This window comes from Durio zibethinus, chromosome 14 (assembly GCF_047325235.1).
Source record: "Durio zibethinus cultivar Kanyao isolate XHJ-2024 chromosome 14, ASM4732523v1, whole genome shotgun sequence".
Lineage (NCBI taxonomy): Eukaryota > Viridiplantae > Streptophyta > Magnoliopsida > Malvales > Malvaceae > Durio > Durio zibethinus.
In genome coordinates this window covers 15,138,886-15,163,203 of record NC_143175.1, presented here as the reverse complement: position 1 = coordinate 15,163,203, position 24,318 = coordinate 15,138,886, and the positions used below count along the sequence as shown (strand labels likewise).

The window sequence follows — 24,318 nt, the reverse complement described above, 5'->3', positions numbered from 1 at the left end:
ATAGTAGGTCGGTGAATCTTTTATTTGTATTCTGATGAGTTGGATTCCCATATTGTCATCTAACTTGAACATTGCTGTCAAAGTAGCCAAGGCATCAGCAATCTGATTTTTTTTTTCAAGTAACATGCTGAAATTGGATTTCTTTGAACTATTTTATCAAGCTAGTTATGTGCCTTTGGTATAACACTAATTTCGAGTCCTTGGTTTCCTTTTTGCCTTTTATTCGATAAATTACCAAGGCTAAATCCCCGTATACTTTTATTGTCTCAATCTTCTTTTAATAGCCATCTGCAAACCTATGGCATATGCTTCATATTCAGTAATATTGTTTGTGCAATTGAAGTCTAACCTTGTAGTACAAGGGTAATACTTCCCTTTTGGGGATATTAGCACTGCCCTAATACCATGTCTTATTATATTGGATGCTCTATCAAAAAACATCTTCCACACTTTTTATATAGGCTTTTCATCTTTATCTTGTAAGATCACTATTAAGTTTTCATCTGAAAACTTAAACTTCATATGCTCGTAATCTTTTATAGTTTGATCAGTAAGAAAATCATCTATTACACTCTTTTTTATGGATTTTTGTGTTTTATACACAATATCATATTCCAAGAGCATGACCTACCATCTTGTTATCTTGTTCGATAGAGACGATTTTTTAAAAATGTACTTGAAGGGACCTAACTTCGATATCAGCTAAGTTGTATGATAGAGCATGTACTGCCTGAGTTTAGAGTAGTCCAAGCTAGGGCACAACATATTTTTTCTATTTAAGGGTACTTAGCCTCATACTTCATAAACATTTTACTCAAATAGTAGATAGTATGCTCATTCTTACCAATTTCATCCTTTTGCCTTAATATACACCTCATTGAATTTTCTTACACCGTCAGATATAAAATCAATGGCCTTCTTGCAATTGGTGGTACCAACACGGGTGAGCTTATCAAATACTCTTTAATGTTTTTAAAGATATTTTGGCATTCTTCATCCCATTTACTAAGATTATTCTTACGAAGCAACCTAAAGATTATATCACATTTTGAGGTGAGTTAAGATATAAAGTGAGAAATATAATTCAATCACCCCAAAAAGCCTTTCACTTCCTTTTGCGTACACGATGATGACAACTCTTAAATGGCTCGAATCTTATCATGGTCTACTTCTATACCTTTTTCACTAATTATAAACCCTAGTAATTTTTCAGATTTAACACCAAAGATATATTTGGTCGAATTCAACATAAGTTGGTATCTCCGTAACCTTTCAAAGAATTTTTTGAGATTAGCAACATGATCTTCACATTTTTTAAACTTAGTTATCATATCATCGACATACACCTCTATCTCCTTATATATCATATCATGAAAAAGAGTTACCATCGCCCTTTTATATGTGGCTCCAGCATTTTTTAGCCCAAAAGGCATGATTTTATAGCAAAATATGCCTTACATGGTTACGAATGTAGTTTTTTTTTATATCTTCATGAGCCATTTTGATCTAGTTATAGTAAAAAAACTCATCCATGAATGAAAAGGTAGAGTACTTAGCAGTGTTATCCACAAGGGTATCATTATATGGCAATGAAAAATTATCCTTTGGGCTGGTCCTATTTAAATCTCGATAATTTATACACATTTTAACTTTTTCATCTTTCTTAGGAATTGAAACTGCATTGGCTACCCATTCAGGGTATTTTGCTACTTCTAAAAAACTTACATCAAATTGCTTCTTTACTTTCTCTTTTATCTTCAACAATATTTTTGACTTTATGCATCTTAACTTTTGTTATATCGATCAACATTTTGGTTTTAAAGGCAATCTATGCTCAACCACATTTGTGCCAAGTTTGGGCATATCCTGATAGGACCATGCAAATACATCTACATATTCTTGCAACAAATTCACCAATTTTTGTTTCTCAATTGGTGATAATAAAAAATCGATCCTAACTTCTTTCTTATTCTCACCATCTTCCAAATTCAACAAGTCAGTAGATTCTTGATGGAGTTTTATAATTTTTTCCTTTTGCTCTAACTATTTTAACAGATTATGAGGCAAATCATAGTCTTCTAAGTCAACATTGCTATCAAGCTCACTAATGTGAATCGAATTTTCAAAATCAATCCCAACGTTATTGCCTTGGTCATCCATAATGTTCATTATTAAAAGACCTAAAAATGGGTATAATCACAAAGAAATATATATATATATATATATTGATTTTGGCAAGGGTAAGGCGAATAGCAATTAAAAGAAAAAAAAAGAGAACATGGAATATGTGAAATGCATTGCATTCATCATTTTATTAAAACAATGAAAATAAGTCCATACATTTAACCTCTGCATACTCTTGGGTAGAAGCAATTGGAATTCTTAAGTTTGAACGGTTTAAGAAAAATGAAAATGGTGCATCGTTCTTGGATTTCCTAACCTAGGAAAGGAAAAAAGAACATATCTTCATTTTGCACATTTTTTTCATCTGCCCCAATATAAACTTAAGAAAAGGCTTCCTCTAATCCTATCATTGACTCACTCTTTTCAACCTCTAACAATCCAGGATGGACATATCCACCAGAGCAAAATGTCATACAAATAGGGGAACACCATTCTTTCATCAACTGATTCATACTTTTGAGGCGTGGCATTTTTTTTTTCTTTTCTTGCATTATATTCTTTTTATTAGCAGCAATAGGTTTATAACATAAACTCTATCTCTCTTTATTTTTAGTTGTGCTCGATTCTTTTTTGATTCCTTGTAAAGACTTTTTCAAACCTTGTCCTACTTGCTAATCTTTATTGATCGTTTGTTTGATTACCATACCTGTAGTCTTTGATAGTCGAGAGATTGGTATCTTTGATCTTTCTTTAATATAAGTAACATTTGCTACTTTGAAAGCCCTAAATGAGCATTCGATCACCTCTTTCTTAGCTTCAACATAAGGAGTAGTCAGGGTTTTGGTCATTAACAAATCTTTTTTACCATCTAAGCAAATTTATTTCCCTTCAATGGTGAATTTTACCTTCTAGTGTAAGGATAAAGGTATGACTCCAGTGGTATGGATCCAAGTTCTTCTGAGTAAATAGCTATATGTAAGTGTTATATCCATCACCTGAAATGAGATATTGAAAGTGCATGGGCCAATTTGTAATAGAATCTCTATATCGCCAATCACTTTTTTTATGCTTCGTCAAAAGCTTTTACAATCATATGGTTGTTTCTCATGTGGGAAAGGTTCACTAGTAGTTTTGACAATGTCACCAAAGGCATGACATTAATGGATGACTTATTATCAATCAATACTTTAGCTATGGTGTGAGTTTTGCACTTAACAGTTATGTGTAGGGCCCTAACACTACTTCGCCCCTCTGAGGGTATTTCATCATCATTAAAAGTAATGAAATTCAGGGCTATAATATTCCAAACTATATGATCTACCTTCTCAACAAAAATATTATGTCCAACATAAGCTTGGTTGAGTACTTTCAACAAAACATTCCTATGCGGCTCAGAATTCAACAATTGTGACAATAAAGAATACAAGCTGGCAATTTGTTCAGCTGATCGATCAAACGTACTTGCTATACTTAATGATATTTAAGAACTCACAAGCTTTTTTCTTTGATACTAGTTTGTTGATTTATACTTTCGAGCTTACCATCGATTGAGAACTTCGATTTTTTCCTATGTTTTCTTCTCTTATTTTACCTTTTCCCTTTCTAACCTTTTCAGATATCCCAAGAGTATAACACTGACCACTTCGAGTCATCCCTTTTATACTTGTTATGTTTGCAGTATTCGCCATACCTGGATTATTTAAAGTCATATCAAGTCCTCGCATCACAATATCATAGTCGTATTTCTATGGGATTGTTTTATCAGTTTAGTAAGGGATGGACTAGGGATATAAATAGTCATTAGTGTCTTAGAAAAAGGGAATAGCTTTTTCAGTTACGGGCTTCAATTTCTCATCATAGTATATCGTAAAAGGTTAGGGATAAAAGACTTGCCAGAATGCTCATCACCCATCATATTCACACTCCTTTCATCATATTCATCATAAAACTCAATGATGGTCACATACATCAAGCTTTGCAATATTTGTTTAAAGGCTTCACAACTTTGGATTGGATGTCTGACCATTCTTCTATGATACATACAAAACTAATCGAGGCCCTTATAACTTTCACTATCAACCAAAAATAGCAGTTGGATCCTGCCTATTTCACACAAATAGTCATACACTTGTTTAAAAGGAGTTCTCATTCCATTCACTCATCTTTTGACCCTTACGTCTTTTCCATCACCCATCATATTAATCTTTCATTTGGTATGATCTGGCAAAAGGTTTTCATTGACAATTGGCTTGAATTTGGTGTCAAAAGTTACGAGCCTATCACTTATCAGACCTTGTACCTTATGTTTAAATGCCATATAGTTTTCGGTAAAGTGTCTTGTAACACCATAATGATAATCACACTTGGCATTGGAGTCATACCAACTTAGGTAAAATAACTTTAATGGTGTTATACGGGTAAGGGCGATGAGGTGGCCTCTCAATAACTAAGGGTAAAAATCAGTGTAAAACATGAAAATTGGGTTAAAATGATGTCTTTTCTTATGACTATTATTTTGTGGGTTTCTTTTGTTATTGTTTTGGTGGTTTGGTTGGGTAAATGGTTGAATTGGAAGGACATGGGTGTAATTAGATGGTTGAGGATTAAAGCTTGGCTTGTGTAGTGGTTGTTGGGGCGCTCGATAATAATATGGTTGTTAAATATTTTGGTTGGTCGTAGGGTAATAGAAAGCGTATGGTAGGTTTGGATTATATGGAACAAAATGATGGTGTGAGAGACTTCCGTAAGTGATTGCATGTGTCTTTTTTTTTTTTTTTTTTAATTTGTTGTCTTCTTTTCGGGCCCTTCAATTTTGTCACTTTTAATAGCGTTCTCTATCATTTCTCTCTAAATTACCATATAAAAAAGTTTTTCGTTACATTCTCCACTAACTTGCCATAGTATGGGGCTTTCAATATGTTGACAAATAGTATAGTTATCTCCTTTTCAGTTAGTGGTGGTTGGACCTAGGTCGTCGTATCTTTCCCCTAATGCGTATATTCTTTAATGGTTTCCATTTATTTCTCCTTCATATTTTGTAATAATAGCCTATCAGGGTCATATCAAGGACATGCTTATATTGGGCAATGAAAGTTTTGGCCAAATCTTTCCATGAGTAGATTCAACTCCGATCTAGCTGTATGTACTATCTTGCTATAGATCCAATTAAATTATCTTGGTAATAATGTATCAAGAGTTTGTTATTCTAGGTATGACTCGTCATCTTTCAACAAAATATGATAAGGTAAGCAGAAAGCATTTTGTTCTATTGTATTTCTCAAAATTTGAGATTTTAAATTTTGCCAAGATAACTAAGTCAGGTACCAATCTAAGTTCATTAGCGTCAATAACCACATAGATATAATTATCTTCCATTACTTTGAGCTTTTTTTCAAGTTGATCATATTTGTTTCGTATTTCTGAGTTTATAATGGGCTTTGACATTTCATGAAACTTCTTTTGTTCAACTTGGTCATCAAGATTTGGTACCATAGTAAGGTCAATTGGAATAGATCCTGGATTAGTATTCAAGTGGATTTGTTGTTGGCTAGTAGAATGATTAACATAGGGGTATAGTTGCACACTTGGTAGCCGCACATGTATGCCACAAGGAGCTTGAACTTAAGCTTAAGACGAAATGAATCTTAGAAGGTATAATGGCTCCTCCGTATTAACTTCTTCCTCTAGCCTTGATGCACCAGTGATTCATTTACCTTTCAATGAACTAAACATTAACTGTCTTAATCCAACCATCTGTGCTTTGACACGTTGCTGTTTCTTCAATACTTTTTCTCTTATTTCCTCTTGTGCCCTTTTGACTTTTTCAAATTTGTTTGTATTTTTTCCCTCTATAACTCAAGCTTGACAATGAGTATTATACCTATACGAGGTTGATTGACTTTGCTTTTTTGGCCTTGCTATCTTTGAATCTTAGTTTATTAATCATGAATTAAATCGCATGATATAATATCATTATTATTGTTGTTAGTGTTTACCTTTATTAAAATTCATGTATGAAATGAATGTAATGCAAATTGGGGATATTGTTTTGGATCAATCGGAGTAAAAAGAAACTTTCATTAACCATGGGAATCTTTATACATCATCCGATCATCCTTGCATTAAAACCATAAAAACATTTGATTTGAGCATATTGCTCTCTAGCCTTACATAGAAAATTCAATAATCTCTGATTGTGGCATTGGGTCGATACAATCTCCCATTTCAGTGCTTTCATTTTTTTGACTATGTTGCCTGCTTTTCAGACAGCCTTGTAAATTTAAACGGTCAAATGTTCTATGTATTGTTGTCTACCTAGGCTTTTTGCTCTCCACATTTCTTGAGCATCCATTTCTATGTTACAAGTGCGTGTCTAATAATCTTCTTTCTATTGCCATGTAGTTAAAATCTTGTCTATATGATTCTGATTATTGGTCAACTGAAGCTCCAAACTCATTAATTCTTGCTCTAAAGTTATTTTTTTATTTTACAAATTAGAGTTCCTTAACTGTTCCTTCTTTAGTTCTACCTTTAGCTTTTCGTTTTCTTTTTGGCACTTGGCTACCTTTTCAAAAGCTCTCAAAAACTTTTTTTTTCATATGTGCTGTTGTTTGATAAGTGTAAAGATCACTTTCTTGCTTTCACGAGCTATATTTTTCCAATACTCCACCATCTCTCTTGATTCTCCCATATCCTTCTTAGATCCCCTCGAAGGTCTAATGTTTGACCTAAATTTCTTATTTTTTTTATGAAGGTCTTGTAAATCTTCTTACAATACCTTTCGTTCATTGGTCAACTTCTATATTGTATCATCTTTTATCATTAAATTATATATCAATTGGTTGACTTGATCCATCATTGCCATCTTTTTCTTCTCTAATTTTTTTCTTTCAATCTCAAACTCCCATTGGGCGATCTCAAAAGTTAACGATACTGACCTTGAAATGGGAGTGGGCAACTTATTTGAAACATCGGCTAGTAAAGGCCTAACTTTATTAACCCTTTTTTCATTCTCCATGCAAGGTGACTTCCCACAATATTATCTATAAATCTAGCTAGGCTTATTTGGTTAACTTACTTTCATACCTTGATGACTTCGCAGACCTTTTTCACATAACCAGGTGTCCCATAATCAAATTTGAGTGAACTGAGTCCATGAGTCATAGTGATGAACTATAGCGAGTCATATTGTCGTTGAATCATAAGAGGTGCATAACTCACTATCCCTTATATTCCTAATAAGGGTACTCATGGCTCATCTCTATAACTACACAAGTTGGTCATAAGAAGCATCCATGGTGCTCTTCATGTTACATCCTCACTGGTAAACTCTAGAAAGAACGACATCTATTAACCTTTTGTCCACTCCCTCCACCATTCCTTAGCAATAGACTGTTTGATAGAAACAAAATGAATGGAGAACAGCCAAAATGATATCTTTTCTTTTCCCAAAAAGTGACTTCTAAGCCAAATGAAAAGTAGCTGAGCACATCCTATAAATCACCTTTTACCCTTTCTTCAACAAAAATTAAGTGATCTACTAGTCTCTACTAAAATAGTCAGTGAAAGATTTATACCTTTATCCAATTGCTCAAAAAAGTCAACCATTGATGCTTTTATATGTCCTAATACCTTTGAAAAAATCATCAATCCATACATGGCCAAAACAAACACATCCAACCCCTAATCAGTATCAATATACTTTTTTATATGCTTAAAAAAAAACTGATGAAATGTTTCAACCCCGTTCTTTTCCTTCTTATGCTTATCTATCTCATCAACCCCTATTTGTATAAACTTAGCTAACTTTTTTCTATATCCAGTAGTCTTTTGTTCTTTCCAATAGATCTTGTCTTGATTAACAGACTTTATCCAGAGTAAAGATGAATATTCTTTAATTATATGGACGAAGTCTTCTTGGTTGAACACAAAGCATTGATAAGATGGATCCCATAATTGTACTACTATAATCAACTATTCATCAATCTTTACCAACATAAATAGTGCCACATCCCTGTATTTTTTGGAAAAAGATTCATTTCTCTCTGTTTCTCACTGTTTCCAAATAACCTCTAATTCTAATATGTCATGTTGACTGAGATCCATATGCACTGACTACGACAACGTTGATATATAACCATTTGCTAAATAGTCCCTTTTTTTTTCTTGACTATTTTTTTATTGGCTCTTAACCTTTAAGTAGTTCTTACACATGGATGATACCACTGTAGGTTTCATAAGAGTTTTTCATGCTACAAATTGGCCCAAAACAATACCCTTATAAGAAATGTACCTATATGATGCATGTCACAAAATTGAAAGCAAGAAAAGAATTAAACAAGTCAATAATGTTAATAAAATAAATAAATAAATAAACAAACAAGCATAGTATATGACAGAACAGAATATACATAGTGTTTGAGTTTTAGGTAATTTTCTCGAAAAGGATGATATGGCTCTATCCTAAGGTTGGGCCTTACGGTTCACTATATATCAGGTTAAAATTTATGTGTATAAATGTTCCTAGATTATTCTTTACATCATTACCTATTATGACTAGTAAAGTTTCTCAATCTTCACCCATTATAGGCTACTAACGGAAAGGATTCAATCTAAGTGAAAGTATTTCGCTAGCAAATGTGAATGTTATCATCTCACGAGAATGTAACTACTTTACTTTCTCCTAAAAGAAAAAAAGCTCAGGTCTATAACTCATGCATGTGAGTGAATATGCAAAAGTATATAATATTAGAATGTCTGCACATCATACAACTTGGTTGAGACTAAAGCTGACTTATCCAAAAATGAGATGGGCTTATCCTTGGTCCAAATTCACTAAATAAATATAAAAATAAGGTGGGCTAAAATAGAAAAATTATGTTCACACTAGTTAGAGAAATAAAGCATAAATATGGATAGGATTATAGTCGATTCATTATTATGTAATCTGTAAGAGTAAATGAGTTCACATACAAATCTTTTAATTTTAGGCACGATTCTAGCAATGCAATCTAAAAGTTTTCATGTTTGGAGGGATGTTCCTAGCTTATATATTTTCTATTGTTCTTTGGTAGAAGGCAAAATAGAGTTTTCTTTATCTTTAAATAATCTTTTAGATTATTCTTCAAGTTATGTATCTTTTAGGTAGATTTTTTAGAGTGGTGAACTTCTATTGTTCTGTATCCTTGATTAAAATTCTTATGATGGTGTTTCTGTATCCCTTAATTTTTAGTTTTGGTGATGAACTTTTATCCTTTTTAATCCAATAATCATATTTTATCATTATTCAAATTCTTGTGAGTTGTCTTCTTTATGAGTTTTTCTATTTGCAGTTAATCTTCATATTTCAAATATCAATTCTCGGTATCAAATGGGTATTAGAGTTATAGTAGGTTATCATCGTCAAACACCAGTAGAAAAAGTTGAAGCCAACACTGATGTTAGAGTAACTACCAACATTGACCCAATAGATGCCCTCATAGAGGAAATACAGTAATAGATCCTTCAACTATAACATCATATGCATATACAAGAAGAAAAAGAAGAGATAAAGAGGTAACGAAAGAGGAACGAAAAAGATGAAAAAGAAACCAATCCATACCATAAAAACAATAGCAATTTTGTTAATAGCACATTATCTCACTCATGACAAGTTAGAGATTATCTACGTAGAAATCAACTTCAACCTAGCATATTCAATTCGAAGATAAAAATTCCTATGTTTGAAGGAAAGATACAACCTAAAGAATTCTTAGATTAGTTACACATGGTGGAATATATATTTGAATACTATGATGCCTCTAAAAATCATAAGGTAAGCTAGTGGCTATCAAACTCAAAAAGCATACATCCTTTTAGTGGAAAAATCTAAAAAAGCAAAGGGAAAGAGAAGGTAGGAAAAAATTTATAACTTGAGAGAAAATGAAAAGAGAGTTAAGGAGAAAGTATCTCTCAGACAACTTTTAGCAAGATGTCTACCTGAGACTCTATAACTTGAAGCAAAGAGATTCTCAGTGGAGAAGTATATAGTTGAATTTAACCACCTTATGTTAAAATACGTCATCTTGATCAACTTAGTGATTTGACAGTTCAGACCAATCCAAATCGGTTCACTGGTGGTTCATCTAAACCGACTAAAGGCTAGTTGAAACAGATTGATGGGTCGGGTTGCACGGATCTCTGGTTGCATCATGAGCACATGCAAATCCTCACTTTTGCCCAAAACGACGTTGTTTTTGTCCTAGTCTTTTATATAAAAGCCAACTATTTTTTAGTTCATTTCATCTTCTTTTTAGAAAAAAAATTTTCAGCTCCAAAAAAGAAATTCTCTGGTCTCACCGGAATCCAGTGCCGTGCCATTACACCGGCTACCATCTAAGGTCGTCGTCGATGGTTGTTGTTGTTGGTGGTCGTCAATGACCGAAAAATGCCAAAAACTTCCAAAAAATTATCCTTAACATGCTCTTTTCAGATCCAATATTCCTTTCACTAGGAACAGCCCTAATCGACGTAGATCATGGTTGGAAGCCTTAGTGTTCCTTTCCTTTCTTTCTCTCTCTTTTTATATATATACATATATATAAACCAAAACTGATGATTTTTTTTTTGTTTTTTGCAAGTAACTCGACGCTGAAGGTTCTTCCATAAGGGAAGGACTGTCTGTGATTGTTTGGTTTTTGCTTTTTTATTTTTTTGTTTTTCTTTGCTTTTTGATGGGTGCTGGGGGTCTTTAGGTACGAAGCTTGGGTTTTTTAGTGTGAGAAAGCTGAGGTTTCTAGGTGTGGGAGCTGGGGTTTTTGGGTGTGGGAGAGCTAAGGTTTCTGAGTGTGGGAGATGAGGTATTCCTGGTGTAAAAAATCTTGGGTGCTTGTGTCTGTGTCTATGTCTATGTGTGTCCGAAAAAGTTGAAAGGAGAGGAAGCTAGGTGCTTTATAAGGCTAGGCGCTTGGGATAGTGGGTAGAGTAAGTGCCTAGTAAGGTATGGGTGCCATGATAGAGTAAGGTCAATGGTTCTGGGTAGTTGGGGCTGGTGAGGTGTAGGGGCTCTAGGTATGAGTTTCATGGGTATGGTGCTATGCAAGGCAGATGAGTACACTGGTAAGGTATAGTCGGTGTCTGGCGTAGGGTTTGATGGGGCACATGGTGGTGGTAAAGTGATTGGACAAGCTGATGTCGTGCACGACACCATGCCTATCCCTGTCCCAACTCTTTTCTTTTTTTTTTTAACCAATATTATTATTATTATTATTATTATTATTATTATTTAATAATTTTATTATTATTATTAATTCATAATTTTAATATTAATAAATAAATAAATAACTAAAACGAGATCTCATCTAATAGATCCAGATAAAATTTGGTATCTACAACCTTGAAGATTCTCAACATATGTTGAGAGAATTAGTACTACATCTGCCTTCAGTGATGGAACATCCCTGGTGGCTTCTCCAAAAACAAAGAAAACAGGAGCTGAAACTAGAGAAGAGCTGTTGAGTAGCCTGTTGTTGAGGTCTGAGTCATTGGCTGCAATGGAATCAGGAATTCTGCTGGCTATGAATGTATGAAACCTGGTTTGGTTAATAACTTGTTGGTTTCTACATTTTATTTTCTTGTATGTCAGATTGCTTTTAGAGTGGAGGTCTAGCTTTAGTAATCCTCGTGCTTGTTCATCATGAATGGTTTCACTGTTTGCAATACTCCGTCATTTACACAGTGAAATGGTGAAGGCATTCATGATGAAGGATTCTTATGAATTTCTATGATTTAGTAGTTTTCTTCGGTCATGATAGTTGATTGGTTCTGACTCTAATAGGGTGAAGCACTACAACCCCACAAGGCTCCTCAACTGGATCCCCAGCAGGGAAGTAAATTTACTGTTCAGCTATTTCAAGGTACTTTTGAAGAAACCCTTGTTTCATTTCAGAAATCCCTTCATGGAGATACGAGGAACCTTCATATTGAAATTTTAAGACAATTCCACATGCAGAAGGTATCTGCTTATCATCTCTCTTTGTATTGCTTTGGCTTTCACGTGAATATTCTCAGCTCTAATTTATGGAATTGCTGCAACAGATGGAAATGTCTGGTGTGATGAGCTCTATTTTAGAGAACCAAGCTGAACTGATAGAAGAGGTTAAGTCTCTAAGGAAAGAAAATCAGCAACTTCGTCAAATGCTTTGAGTACCAAGTTATAGCGGTACTATGCCGGTCAGTGAATCTCTTTTGATCACCTCCCTGTTTTATTTTTTATTTTTTATTTTTTTTATGATTTCTGCCTTATCAGTAGGCTTGTTTCATATTAAAGTAAAATTGCTTCTCGGCTTTTGTTTGTACAGAAATGGATAAAAGTATCACCAAAAAAAAATTGACATAATGAAAAGCGTAAATATTTGGGGCTAAAAGATTGGTTTTTAAAATGAATATATAAATAAATCTCAGTTGATTGACAAATGAAGCTCCTCCTTATTTTTAACAGAGTGATATGAATATCGAGTTCCGTGTCAACGTTGATTGAAAATTTACATATTATATAAAAATATTTCTGCTTATGTATTCTACTTTCCTCATTTTATTACAAGCTGCGCTCTAATGTCATCAACAACTTTTAACGCAATGTAAGTGGCATATTAAATTAAATAATTAAAGAAGAAAAAAAAACCATTTCATTAAGAGTTTGAAAACTTCTTGAATATTTATTTATCGACAAAAAAAAAAAAGATAATAACGAATATTTATATTCAATTCACTTCTTCACCATAATCAGCATTATAATGGCAATATGTGATCTCCTAAGGTAAGAACCCTATATCTAACAACAAAGACTTAACAAGCATATGTACTTTAGAAGAAGAGAACTTCTATCAGGACATCATGCAAAACTTGTAGACATACATTGTTCAGGTATAAAAGCTCGAGCCAAACAATTAAAATGTCGTTTTTTGTATTTTGGATTATGGTTGGAGTTTGAATGAGATTTTTAATTTTGAAATTGACTCCGGTATTACTTAGCTAACAGTTAATTGGTATTAAAATGTCATTTCACATGATTTTATATATATATATATGCAAGAGTGGTTAAGTTTTACACTTGCCCCCATGCCGGCGATGGAAACAACATGAAGTCTCTCTTGTTCTGTCATCAAACGAGCCAAAACATCCCTTGTCAAGCTAACAACATCCTCTTCCTCAGCAAGTGAGTATGTACTTCTTAACTGCAGCTGCATCATGGGAATAGAGTCCTTCACCAGATATCTCATAAGCTGGAAAACACATGTAAATATGTTCAAGCTTAGTCTGGACTGCTTCGACCTGCACCCCTATTTTGTGCGAATGGGAAGGCTTGGTGAAAATGGAGGTGAATCTCTTGATGTGCAGCTTTAAGAATGAAGGTATCAATAACATCTTCAGCATTCCGCCACTTTATTGCTGAGACGCTCGTCTTGTTCTTGCTTATGGTCAGCATCTTTCAAGAAGCACTGCATCCGCTTGAGTGCAGCCTTTAGGCTATCAACTTCTCATCCAAGAAAATGCGTAAATCCGAGATTCTTTCAGTAGCTAAGGAAACAATAGCATCTGCAATTTCTTCTGCTGATCGAAAACAGAGTCTAAATTACTCTTCTTTCTCTAGGATTTCTTTCAAACTCATCCGCCTGTATCTGCACAATATTCTAAATTTCTATGTATTGAGCTGGGGTATCTCTATCAAAAGTTGAGAACCTTTGTCTTTGTGGTGCTTACTTTCACCTTGGACAGGAAAAGCTAAAGGAAAAGAAACAACCTCTTTACTTTCTTTTCCACTGTACTTTGTCCTACAAAATCGATTGAATTCAACCCCATATCGAAGACCCAAAAGTCATCGGCGATAACTGATAATATCAAAAAATAAAAAGGCAATTATTCATTTTTTGGGGGTGAATTGAGAGCAAAGAAAATTGCTTTAGCATTTTTGTTATGTTACTCCTATCTATCTTTTACAATTTGTGACTGTTTGAAAATTACAAAATGAAGTCAATTGTTTCTTCTTCCAATAATTAATCATGAACTTATATAATTAGAGACCAAGTGATTTGAAGCATTACTTCCATTAGGTCTGTTTCTTCTTTAGGACTTCAAACAAAATTCCAAGCAAAATTTCCCTTGTCTTTGGTTGTTGAAATCATCGTGATATATACTTTCTTTGCAAGAGTGGTCTTTACCTATGGCCCCCATTCCCACTATAGGTAAGGCAACATGGAGTCAAAAGACATTTTCATTTAAATAAAAAATAAAAAAACAGCTATCACAACATTGCAGCAACAAGAACATGATACTTGGTTGGAAGGGGCAAAATATTACAGACACCAATTTTTTTGTTCAAAGTGAATTGAAATGATTTGTTGTATTTGTCTCAACTGGTACAAAAACAATACTTCATTTGCACAAGGAAGTTACGCCAATTTCGAATTTCATTACCGAAAATGTATACCTAACTTGACAAACCCAGAAACAGACAGCTTGGAAGCTCATTAGCAGGCAGTTCTAAACCACGGGAGCAGTTGCCTCACTTGGAAAAGACAATGTTGTCGGTTGCACTAACATAGATATAGGACGCACTACAAGCGCAAGGGATGCTTCAGCCTCATTTCTTGATTAATCTCAAGACATCACCAACAAGATGCAAGGAACCAGTTAGAAGGACCTAATCAATCAAAATAAGAAAATTATAAAAACCCACAAAATAACACCAAAATAGTAATCTAGAGCAAAGCCATGACCTCAGTATGTTTTCAATTAGACCTGATCAACAACAGATGCACTATGACAATATAGTTAAGTTTTTGCCATTTCTCTTAAACATTGTAAATTACTAACAGCATGGCTGGATTTGGTTTCGTCTATCTTTGCAAGGAAATTTCATCCAAACGACTACATAAAATAGAATATGATCAGCTACATCTTTGAGGAAATTGTTTGTTAAGCCTAACCAAGTATTCCCAAGAAAATAGGCTACAAGTCTCTAACCATCCAACCAAAATATATATTAAGGCTAACTCAGCCGATAGTTTTGTCAACAAAGATATTTCTTTCTCCAACCTCAAAAGAAAAATATTCACTGTCACCAGAGACAACTCAGTGTTCTGTAATCAAAAAGAATGTTTCAAAGGAACAAGAGTCATCTAAAGGCTCAATTCATGCATAGCCCTCTCTGTTCTAAAAACCTTCAAGGTGTCACTTGCTACACTTCAACAACCTCATCAGAAACAAGCTAGGATACCAAGTTCTGAGAATTAAGCCAGGAACTCAATTTATGGTTCTCTATCCTTGTTATATAAGTGGCTGAAAAATATTTGCAACAGCAGGCCATATAATCTCAAGCAAATATATCCCAAAAAACAAGCATTACCTGAAAATGAACAAATTGATCCTTCTGGGCAGTGTCCATGAGCCAATGGTAGAGAAGAAAAGACTACTGTTTTTACAACTCCTAACGCTCATTCCTGTATCATCTTTCACTTCTTCACAAACTTGATCTGTCTTACCGGCATCCCCTCCTAGTAAATGAAGGATACAAACGATATAAATTAAACTGAAAAAAACCACCCTTGAATGCTCCTTGTCTCCAATAATTTTGCACATTTTTTGATGATCATAATTAAAATCTATGCATTTATATCCTGAAGAAAGACAATGGAACTTGAACCGAAGGCAAGTAAATTCCATAAGAAATCAGACTATGGCAAAAACTCAACTTTTTACTACCAGGAGGTTGAAGCGTTTATTAGTTTAAAATTATGAAATTTAACACAATTTCTAACCTATGAATTTTGAAACATAAGAAGAATGTGATGCCAAGTATTAGACCAATACCCTTATCACCCTGCATAAGGTTTTCCCACACTCTTTGAAGAGCAAATTGCCATGACAAATCAACTTGAGGATCAGTTGTTGGTAAAGCATGAGATCCAACTTTGTGATACACAGATATGTTTGGTACAAAAAGTGCCTTCTTGAAAGAGACACCTGAAATATCAGTTAAATTCTTGTTGTTAAAATAAGATATGGAATTCCTTTTTCCAGGCAAGCTTCTTGCTATCCAATTGCCAATAAATGGAAAGTGTTTTGTTGTCCAAATGAATCTTATGTTTTATTCAATCCAAAAAATAAAGAAGATAAATCTTATCTTGCTATAATAACCCTACACGCTTTCTACAAAGAAATTTGAGGTCTAATTAACTCAACTCAGCCTAATTTCATCATTTTTTCCCTTACGACTGTTTTGGGGAGGCCTTAAAAGTAGAATTCAATTTAAAAACAATTTAATTGTGTCCTTTTCTTCTGACACATGTAACTTTCTAGAGTTCAAATTAATATATAACTAAAACAACGAAATCAATACCATTCTCATCTAGACTAGAAGATGGCAGATTTGAAATGGGATTCCTTCATTGTGTCATTAGGATGTTGGAAGAGCAATATATTCCCTCCTACAATTAAAATTTGTCTAAAGCACTTGAATTTTAATCAATCCCCTAGCACACCAGAATTTTATGAACTTCAAAAGCTTTTATGAAGCTTTCCATTACATGGCTATTAAATTCTATAAATCTAAGAAAACATATATAAACATGCCTATAACTGAAGTAATTATCATGACTGGCACACGTTTTTATCAAGCGTGGCAAAAGCAACCGCGGATCTCGCACTTACATACAATTGAACAGCAGAATCTGCACAGTAATTCTCATAAAACTTCGTTTTAGCACCACCAACATGGAGCCCCAATGCTTAAAGTACAACTTCAAGTTCAGAAAGTTATGATAAAACCAAGCAAGGAAGACACAATGCTGCATGCATATCCGTGCATGCACATTAGGCAAAAGTAATAACAGTTTACAGACAGACGCGCAGGCATTATCAAAATATTGTTTACTTTTGCCTCAAAGTTATGTTTGAGCCTTGTAAACTCAATCATTGAACTTCTGAAACTTTCTACACAAGCGATACCCTCTTAGGTTTAGATATCCTTGATACCCGTAACTCTTAAGCAGCGTTAAAATCAGCACCCCAATCTACATATTTTATTCCTTCTTTTGACTTGCTAAAATAGAAAAGCTTGAATAGTGAATATAATTTACTGAATGCAGATATAAATTCTGAGTATTCAATCATTAACAACACTAATTTCAGCAAGGTCAGAGTACTCTCTTTTCGTATCATCTTAGCTTCAAATATTGCGGAAACTAGTGTGGTCTCAAGCAGGTGCTCTACCCGGGCAGTATCCTTCTTAGATCCTTTGTCCATATGCTTCTGTGCCACTTCCTTTGAGGATTCAGCATAATCCTGTGCCTGATAATTCAGGTTAGGTTGCAGATTGTCTTCCTTAATGCAAAGAGAAAACAACTTGGCACATGCTTCCATGCTTTCGGTACTGTGGGCTCCATCCAGATAAAAAACCAGATCTCCAGGGTTTTCAATGTCAGAAAATTGATCATGGACAATCTGAGCACGCCCTTGCAAACTTGCGGATGTTAGGCCCTTGTTCAGGTAACGAACCCTATTCCAAGCAGATAAATAAGTTTTAAGCCGAAGAGAAAAAATTAATAAAACAACATGCAGAATGCAGAGAAAGTCTCTGATAGATAGACCTTATTGTTTGATTTGAGTTGGTGATAGGATGATCGGTCCTCTGAAGCCAAGGAGAACATAGTGCAAGACCAGCATTTAAATATTGATGTTCACCTTCAAGTGCGAGTTTTAGACCATTCAGCAAGCTTGCATCTAGAGGATGTGCCACTTGAAGGTGTAACTGTTAAGAACTGGATTTTCTTCAGGACTAGCATAGGTCCTCATGTCATTAGAATGCGGCAATCTTAAGTATTTGTGTGATAAAACTAAGAAATAAATCAGTGTGAAAACTAAATGTATATTGAAAAACTGCTCTTAAGAATTATACAAAAACCTTGGGTTTATATACAACTAACTAAAGGTTAAACTAGGAAATTAAATCTTCCTTAAAAACTAATCCTATAATTGAGAGATTGTCTATCCTAATTTTTTGTCCTTAATTCTAGGGATACAAATACTTAATTCTAAGGATACAAATATAAATATACAGATTACAAGATTACAACTAGCTGTAAATAAGTGTTTTCCCACACTCCCCCTCAAGTTGGTGAATAGGTGTTTTCCATTCCCAGGTTGCAAATAATTTCTTGAAATGTTGCATTGCTGAGACCTTTAGTCAACACATCTGCAAGTTGACCCTTGGTTGATACATAAGGTATACAAATCAACCCACTGTCTAATTTCTCCTTTATGAAATGCCGATCTACTTCAATGTATTTTGTTCTATCATGTTACACAGGATTGTGCGCAATGCTTATTGCAAATTTGTTATCACAGTAGAGTCTCATTGGTCCATCTCACTTGATCTTCAAGTCTTCTAAGATAATCTTTAACCACAGTAGTTTACAAATTCCTTAAGCCATTGCTCTAAACTCTGCTTCAGCACTTGATCTTGCTACCACATTCTGTTTTTTACTCTTCCAAGTCACAAGATTACCACCTAAAAAAATGCAGTAGCCTGAGGTGGATCTTCTATCAGTTACTGAACCTGCATAATCAGCATCTGTATATGCTCTAAAACTAACTCCGAATTTTTTTTGAATAAGATACCTCTCCTAGGATTGGCCTTCAAATAGTACAATATACGGTAGACAGCTTGTAGGTACACTTCTTTAGGATTATGCATAAATTGACTTACTACGCTCACAGCATATGCTATATCAAGTCTAGTATGTGAGAGATAAATGACTCTTCCAACTAATCTTTGGTACATCTCTCTATTTACAACAGCATCTTCATTAGCTTCTCTAATTTTATGATTAGGATTTATAGAGGTATTTGCAAGTTTACATACAAGTTTCTCAATTTCTTTCAGAAGATCCATCACATATTTCTGTTGTGAGATGAAGATACCATGCCGTAAGTGAGCTACTTCAATTCCTAGGAAGTATTGCAATCTCCCTAACTCTTTTATCTCAAATTCTCTAGCCAAACACTATTTTAAAGATTCTTTTTCTTTTTCATCATCTTCAGTTACAATTATATCATCAACATACACTAATAGAATTGTGACTCTCCCTGAATCAGAGTGCTTAATAAATAATATGTGATTTTCTTGACTCTGTTTATATCCCATTGCTAGCATCATTTTGGTAAATCTCCCGAACCAAGCCCTAGGAAACTATTTAAGGCTATATAAAGCTTTTTTTAACCTGTATACTTTGTTTACTTCTAGATGACCTCCAAATCCCAGTGAAACCTTCATATATATTTCTTCTTCCAAATCATCATGTAGAAAAGCATTCTTTACATCAAATTGTTGAAGCTGTCAATTGTAATTTGCAACCAATGATAACAAAATCCTAACTGTATTCATCTTGGCAACTGAAGCGAAGGTTTCCTAATAATCCACTCCATAGGTTTGAGTGTAATCCTTAGTCACTAATCTAGCTTTATACCTTTCAACAATACCATCTGCTTTGTATTTTACAGTGAAAATCCATTTACACCCAACTAAATTTTTTTCTTTAGGCAACACTACTAGTTTTCATATCTGATTTTTCTTTAAGACCTCCATTTTTATTTTCATGGCTTGCCTCCATTTTTCACTGGATAATGCCTCAGATAATGTAATTGAAACAGAAATAATGTTTAGGCTCACAAAAAAATTTTTGTGAGATGGTGAGAATTTTTCAAATGACACAAAATTAAAGATTGGGTATAATGGATGCTTAGTACATTCTCTGGTTTCTTTTCTAATGGCAATAGACAGATCATAATCACTAGTTATAGTTTTAAGAGATTCATGCTCATTTTGAGAAACAGAGTCAAAAACTATTCCAGAGTTAAGATCAAGTTCTTGGACTGACACTGGTTCAGGATCTGAAACTTTTCTTTTTGAGTACCCCTATAATTCCTTCATAGAATCAAAAATAATATTATCTTTTGTCACATCTTTTGTATTTGAAATGAGTTCAAAGTCAAATTCAATGTTTGATTTGGGCTCAACAAAAATAGGTTTCGACTCAAAGAATTAATAAATATTGAAAAAATGGACAAATCAAGCAAAAAAAATTTTTATCCTTATCTTCCATAAATGAAGTCTCCCCCTGAAGATAAGGTTGAGTAAAAAATGATTTACTTTCTTCAAAAGTGACATCTGCAAACACATAATTTTTTGGTAAAAGGATGATAATACTTATATCATTTTTGAGTTGAAGAATACTCCACAAAAATATACTTAATCGCTCTTAGATCCAATTTTTTCCTATTATGACTATGAACATGAACAAATAATGTACAACCAAATATCCTAGGTGTAAGATTGTTTGTGGTATTGAGATTGGGATAAAATTATGAGAGTAATTCCATAAGAGTTTTAAATCCCAAAATCATTGAAGGTAACCTATTTATAATGTGACAGTGAGAACAGTTTCTTCTTAGTAAAATTTAGGTACATTTACTTGAAAAAAAAAGACTCGGGTTGTGACTAGTAAATGGCTGTTTTTCTTTTCTGCCACTCCATTTTGCTGTGAAATATTAACACAAGATAACTCATGGATAATCCCTTCTTTTTGAAAATAGGTAAATAAACTCTGGTTGAAGTAGTCTCTTGCATTATCAGACTTAAATCTCTTGATTCTCACTCCAAATTGATTTTGGATCATGTTTTGAAAGCTTAAAAACACTCAATTCACATCTAATTTGGATTTAAATAAAAAAATCTAAGAGACCCTAATACAAACATCTATGAATGAAACAAATTATCTCGCACCAAAAATCTTAAGAATTGTAAAAAGACCCCAAATGTCACTATGAATCAAGTAAAAGGAAGTAAAACTTTTGTTACTGATTGGAAAAGACACGTCTATGCTTTGCAAGTTCGTAAACATCACAATGAAAATCTTTGACATTTAATCCTTTAAATAAAGAAAGAAACATGTTTCTCAAAATTCCAAAAGAAAGATGTCCAAGACGAAAATGATAAAGCCAAATTTTGTCTTTATTGAAAGATTTTTCAGAAAAAAATGACAAAGATAAACTATTCTTGATATTACTTGTATTATTTGATGTCTCAAGATAGTATAATCCATCATTCTCCTTAACAAGTCCAATCCTTTTTCCCAAACTCTGATCCTGAAATTCACAATAAGAAAGATAAAAAGTTACTTTGTAATTATCTCTGGTAAGTTTTTGTATAGATATCAAATTAGTAGATAATCCAAGAACATGAAAAACATTTTTTAAAACAAACGAGGGATTAACTTGAACATCTCTTAATCCTACCACTGTGGCAAGTGAACTATCTGCAACAACAATTTTCTTATTACTAGAACACAAGTTATATGTACTAAACTTTTGTGAGAAATGTGTCATATGATCTGTGGCTCTTGAGTCAATGACTCAAGAATTCGTAATAAGCTTAACCGTGACATATAATCCATGAGAACTGAAAGCTTTACCTGAACTAGAAACCTTACCCAAAGAGCATACCACAGTAAACTTTTCAAAGATTTTCAATAAATTTCTCAGCTTTTTAATCTTTTTCTTGTCAAACTCTCCTTGTTTCTGAGACAACTGTAATACTCCAATAATTTTTTCAGTTAACATTTCTTCAAATTAAATGGTAGTGATATCTTTCTTTGAAAGAATTCGACAATAAAAACCTAAAAAAATCAACAATAAAGGTTGAAAATTTTGTTTTCTAAGAAAAGCATAAAGCTCTAATACCATGTGGTAAAACTAAAAAATAAATCAGTATAGTAACTGAATGTATATTGAAAAACTACTATTAAGAATTATACAAAAACCTTAGGTTTATATACAACTAATTAAAGATTAAACTAAGAAACTAAATCTTCTTTAAAAATTAATCCTATAATTGAGAGATTGTCTATTTTAATTTTTTGTCCTTAATTCTAAGGATGCAAATATTTAATTCTAAGGATACAAATATAAATATACAAATTACAACTAGCTGTAAATAAATGTTTTTTCACAATTTAAATACAAGTTAATTCCAACATCTATAATTCTCTATCTCAGGAAACTCAAAAATGAGAGAGTTATGCAATTTACATTCAACTTGGAAGTTTTCCCTTCAAGCATATGCATTGCCTCATCAAGTTTAGGGATGGCGAGCTAACTCGTCCTTGACGGGTTCCAGCCCGACCCGACCTCACAAGGTCAATTTTTTTTTTTTTGAAATTCGGGTTTCGAGGTCGGGTCAAGTAAAATAAGGAAACATTCAAGGTCGGGTCGGGTTCGAGTTTGCCTAAAACTTGAACCGACCCGATATTATATAAAAAAATTATTTTTAATTAATTATTTAATTTTTTATTATATATATTTATATAATGATATTTTTAAATATTTATATTTAAAAAATAATATTTTATTAATTTCGTGTCAAGTCAGGTACAGTTTACATGGTATCAGGGTCAGGTCAGGTTCGGGTATAAAAAACAAAAAAAAAATTTCGAGTAGGATCGGGTTCGGATTTAATAAAGTATTAAATCGGGTCGGGTTCAAGGCGAGCAAAACCCGCCCCGAACCCGACCCGATGCCAACCCTAATCAGGTTGTGGTACGGTAAAGGCAAGAATCCCGTGCTGCATCAGAAAAAGAACAAATAAAGAGAAGGAAGTAGATTTAAATTACGTTTTAAACTGGAAACGATCTCTTATCGTAATGCTTTAACTCAAAGTAATTCTAAAAAACACCTTGAAAATACCAGCCTTCTCCCCAGCAATTTCTCCCAGAGTATTACCTGTTTATAGCATCCAGTAGAGAAAAGAAAGCAATCCTTAGCATTAACTTCAATTATTCAGAAAGCAGCAAGATATTTACCATACACCTAATGACATAATTCACTAGTAATTAATTCCCATATAATCCGAAAGTTAGCACATAAGAATATAAGCAGATTCCCAAGTGTAAATGGAGGCATCACGTAGACCACAAAAATAAACACAAACATAACCATGGTTTTTCACTTAATTCTGCATAATTTAGATTTTCTTACATATTAAGCTTAAAACTTTAAGCACCCTGAATAAACCTCATAGATATACAGAAAAATATTGTTGCAACATGAGGTTCAGAAAAGTCATTGATTGTCACAAAGTTACCGCACAATGATAAAAAATAATGGAATACAAATTAAAATGCCTGTGTCGCCCACAGAGATCTTTTCAGCATTTGCAATCTGTCAAGTAACCTTGAAAGAATTAAAAGCTCAAAAAACAAATAATAGAAAATTAATGACATGATTAATAAGGTTTACTGTTTAAATAATGCTCCTTGTTTTCAACTTGGCAAATATTGCATTCACAAACCAATGAATTACACCATTAACTGCATCTCACAAAGCTTTTCAGAGATCCGTCATTTATTTTTAACTATGACTCATTTAAGAGCAATTACCTAAAGGAAAAAACATAACACTAACCAAGAATCTCCATGTGGTCATACCCAAGGGAAGATATACCACACACAATAGGTGTCTGAACCTGAAAGAATGACACAATCGACTAAGATTAGAATAAGTTAGGCACCAACATCATATTCCAGCATCAGAATGGCCATAAATGATAAGCTTAGCTTGGCAGATGTATAATGAATCAGTGGCATGTTTGTGAACTAAATTACGAAATGTACCGCATTTGTTGCATCAAACTTTCCACTTAAACCGACCTCCAAGATAGCAACATCAACCTGCATGGACAATTTAAAGGCAATAGTATTATGTCCACTTCATTAAGAGAGGATGCACATGAAATGGCAGAAGCAACATGGAAAACAGCTTCTCATTGAAGGGTCATAACACACATCAAACCTGCTCTGCCACAAATATCTAAAGGCAAGTAAGGCCAGGAAGCAAAAGTATGTAGGCATTAGCACATCCTCATTGGCTTTTTCCTGCAAACTGACAAAGAAAAGGCAACAGGATTAAACAAATTGTTCAAAGACAACTCAAAATTGAAAGATTATACTGTTTATTCAATGATAAATTTGGCATTGGATTGAAAGAGAAAAGATATCGCAGATGATGTGGTTTCAAGTTGTCCAGGACAGACAGTCTAAGTAAGTCGATGTGGCCATTCAGGTTTGTTTCAAATCCTACAAAACTGAATTCTGCAAAGTCCAT

At 33.6% G+C, this 24,318-nt stretch overlaps 1 protein-coding gene and 2 pseudogenes across 8 annotated transcripts in view; 1 reads left to right on the top strand and 2 right to left on the bottom strand.

Moving 5' to 3' along the window:
- Window positions 1-13,915, top strand: part of LOC111293815 (uncharacterized) — an 18,423-nt gene extending 4,508 nt beyond the window's left edge. For 4 of the 7 annotated variants that reach the window (XM_089743596.1, XM_089743595.1, XM_089743599.1 and 1 more), the window contains exons 8-10: window positions 11,939-12,115; window positions 12,199-12,333; window positions 13,196-13,915. In XM_089743596.1, the coding sequence (XP_089599722.1) occupies window positions 11,939-12,115; window positions 12,199-12,306 (285 nt within the window). In that variant the 3' untranslated portion in view covers window positions 12,307-12,333; window positions 13,196-13,915. The remainder of the gene's footprint in view (window positions 1-11,938; window positions 12,116-12,198; window positions 12,334-13,195) is intronic. The other 3 variants (XR_016327606.1, XM_089743598.1, XM_089743597.1) reach the window with 3 other exon arrangements.
- Window positions 12,340-14,703, bottom strand: LOC149515078 (putative disease resistance protein At1g50180; annotated as a pseudogene).
- On the bottom strand, window positions 14,553-24,318 carry LOC111294822 (folylpolyglutamate synthase-like; annotated as a pseudogene). Its single transcript, XR_016327290.1, has 14 exons — window positions 24,164-24,318; window positions 24,007-24,096; window positions 23,829-23,885; window positions 23,620-23,680; window positions 22,892-22,938; window positions 22,730-22,780; window positions 22,249-22,287; window positions 17,751-17,911; window positions 17,440-17,659; window positions 17,137-17,144; window positions 16,755-16,854; window positions 15,973-16,126; window positions 15,509-15,656; window positions 14,553-14,803 (listed from the first exon to the last, which is right to left on the bottom strand). The product of XR_016327290.1 is annotated as a folylpolyglutamate synthase-like (transcript).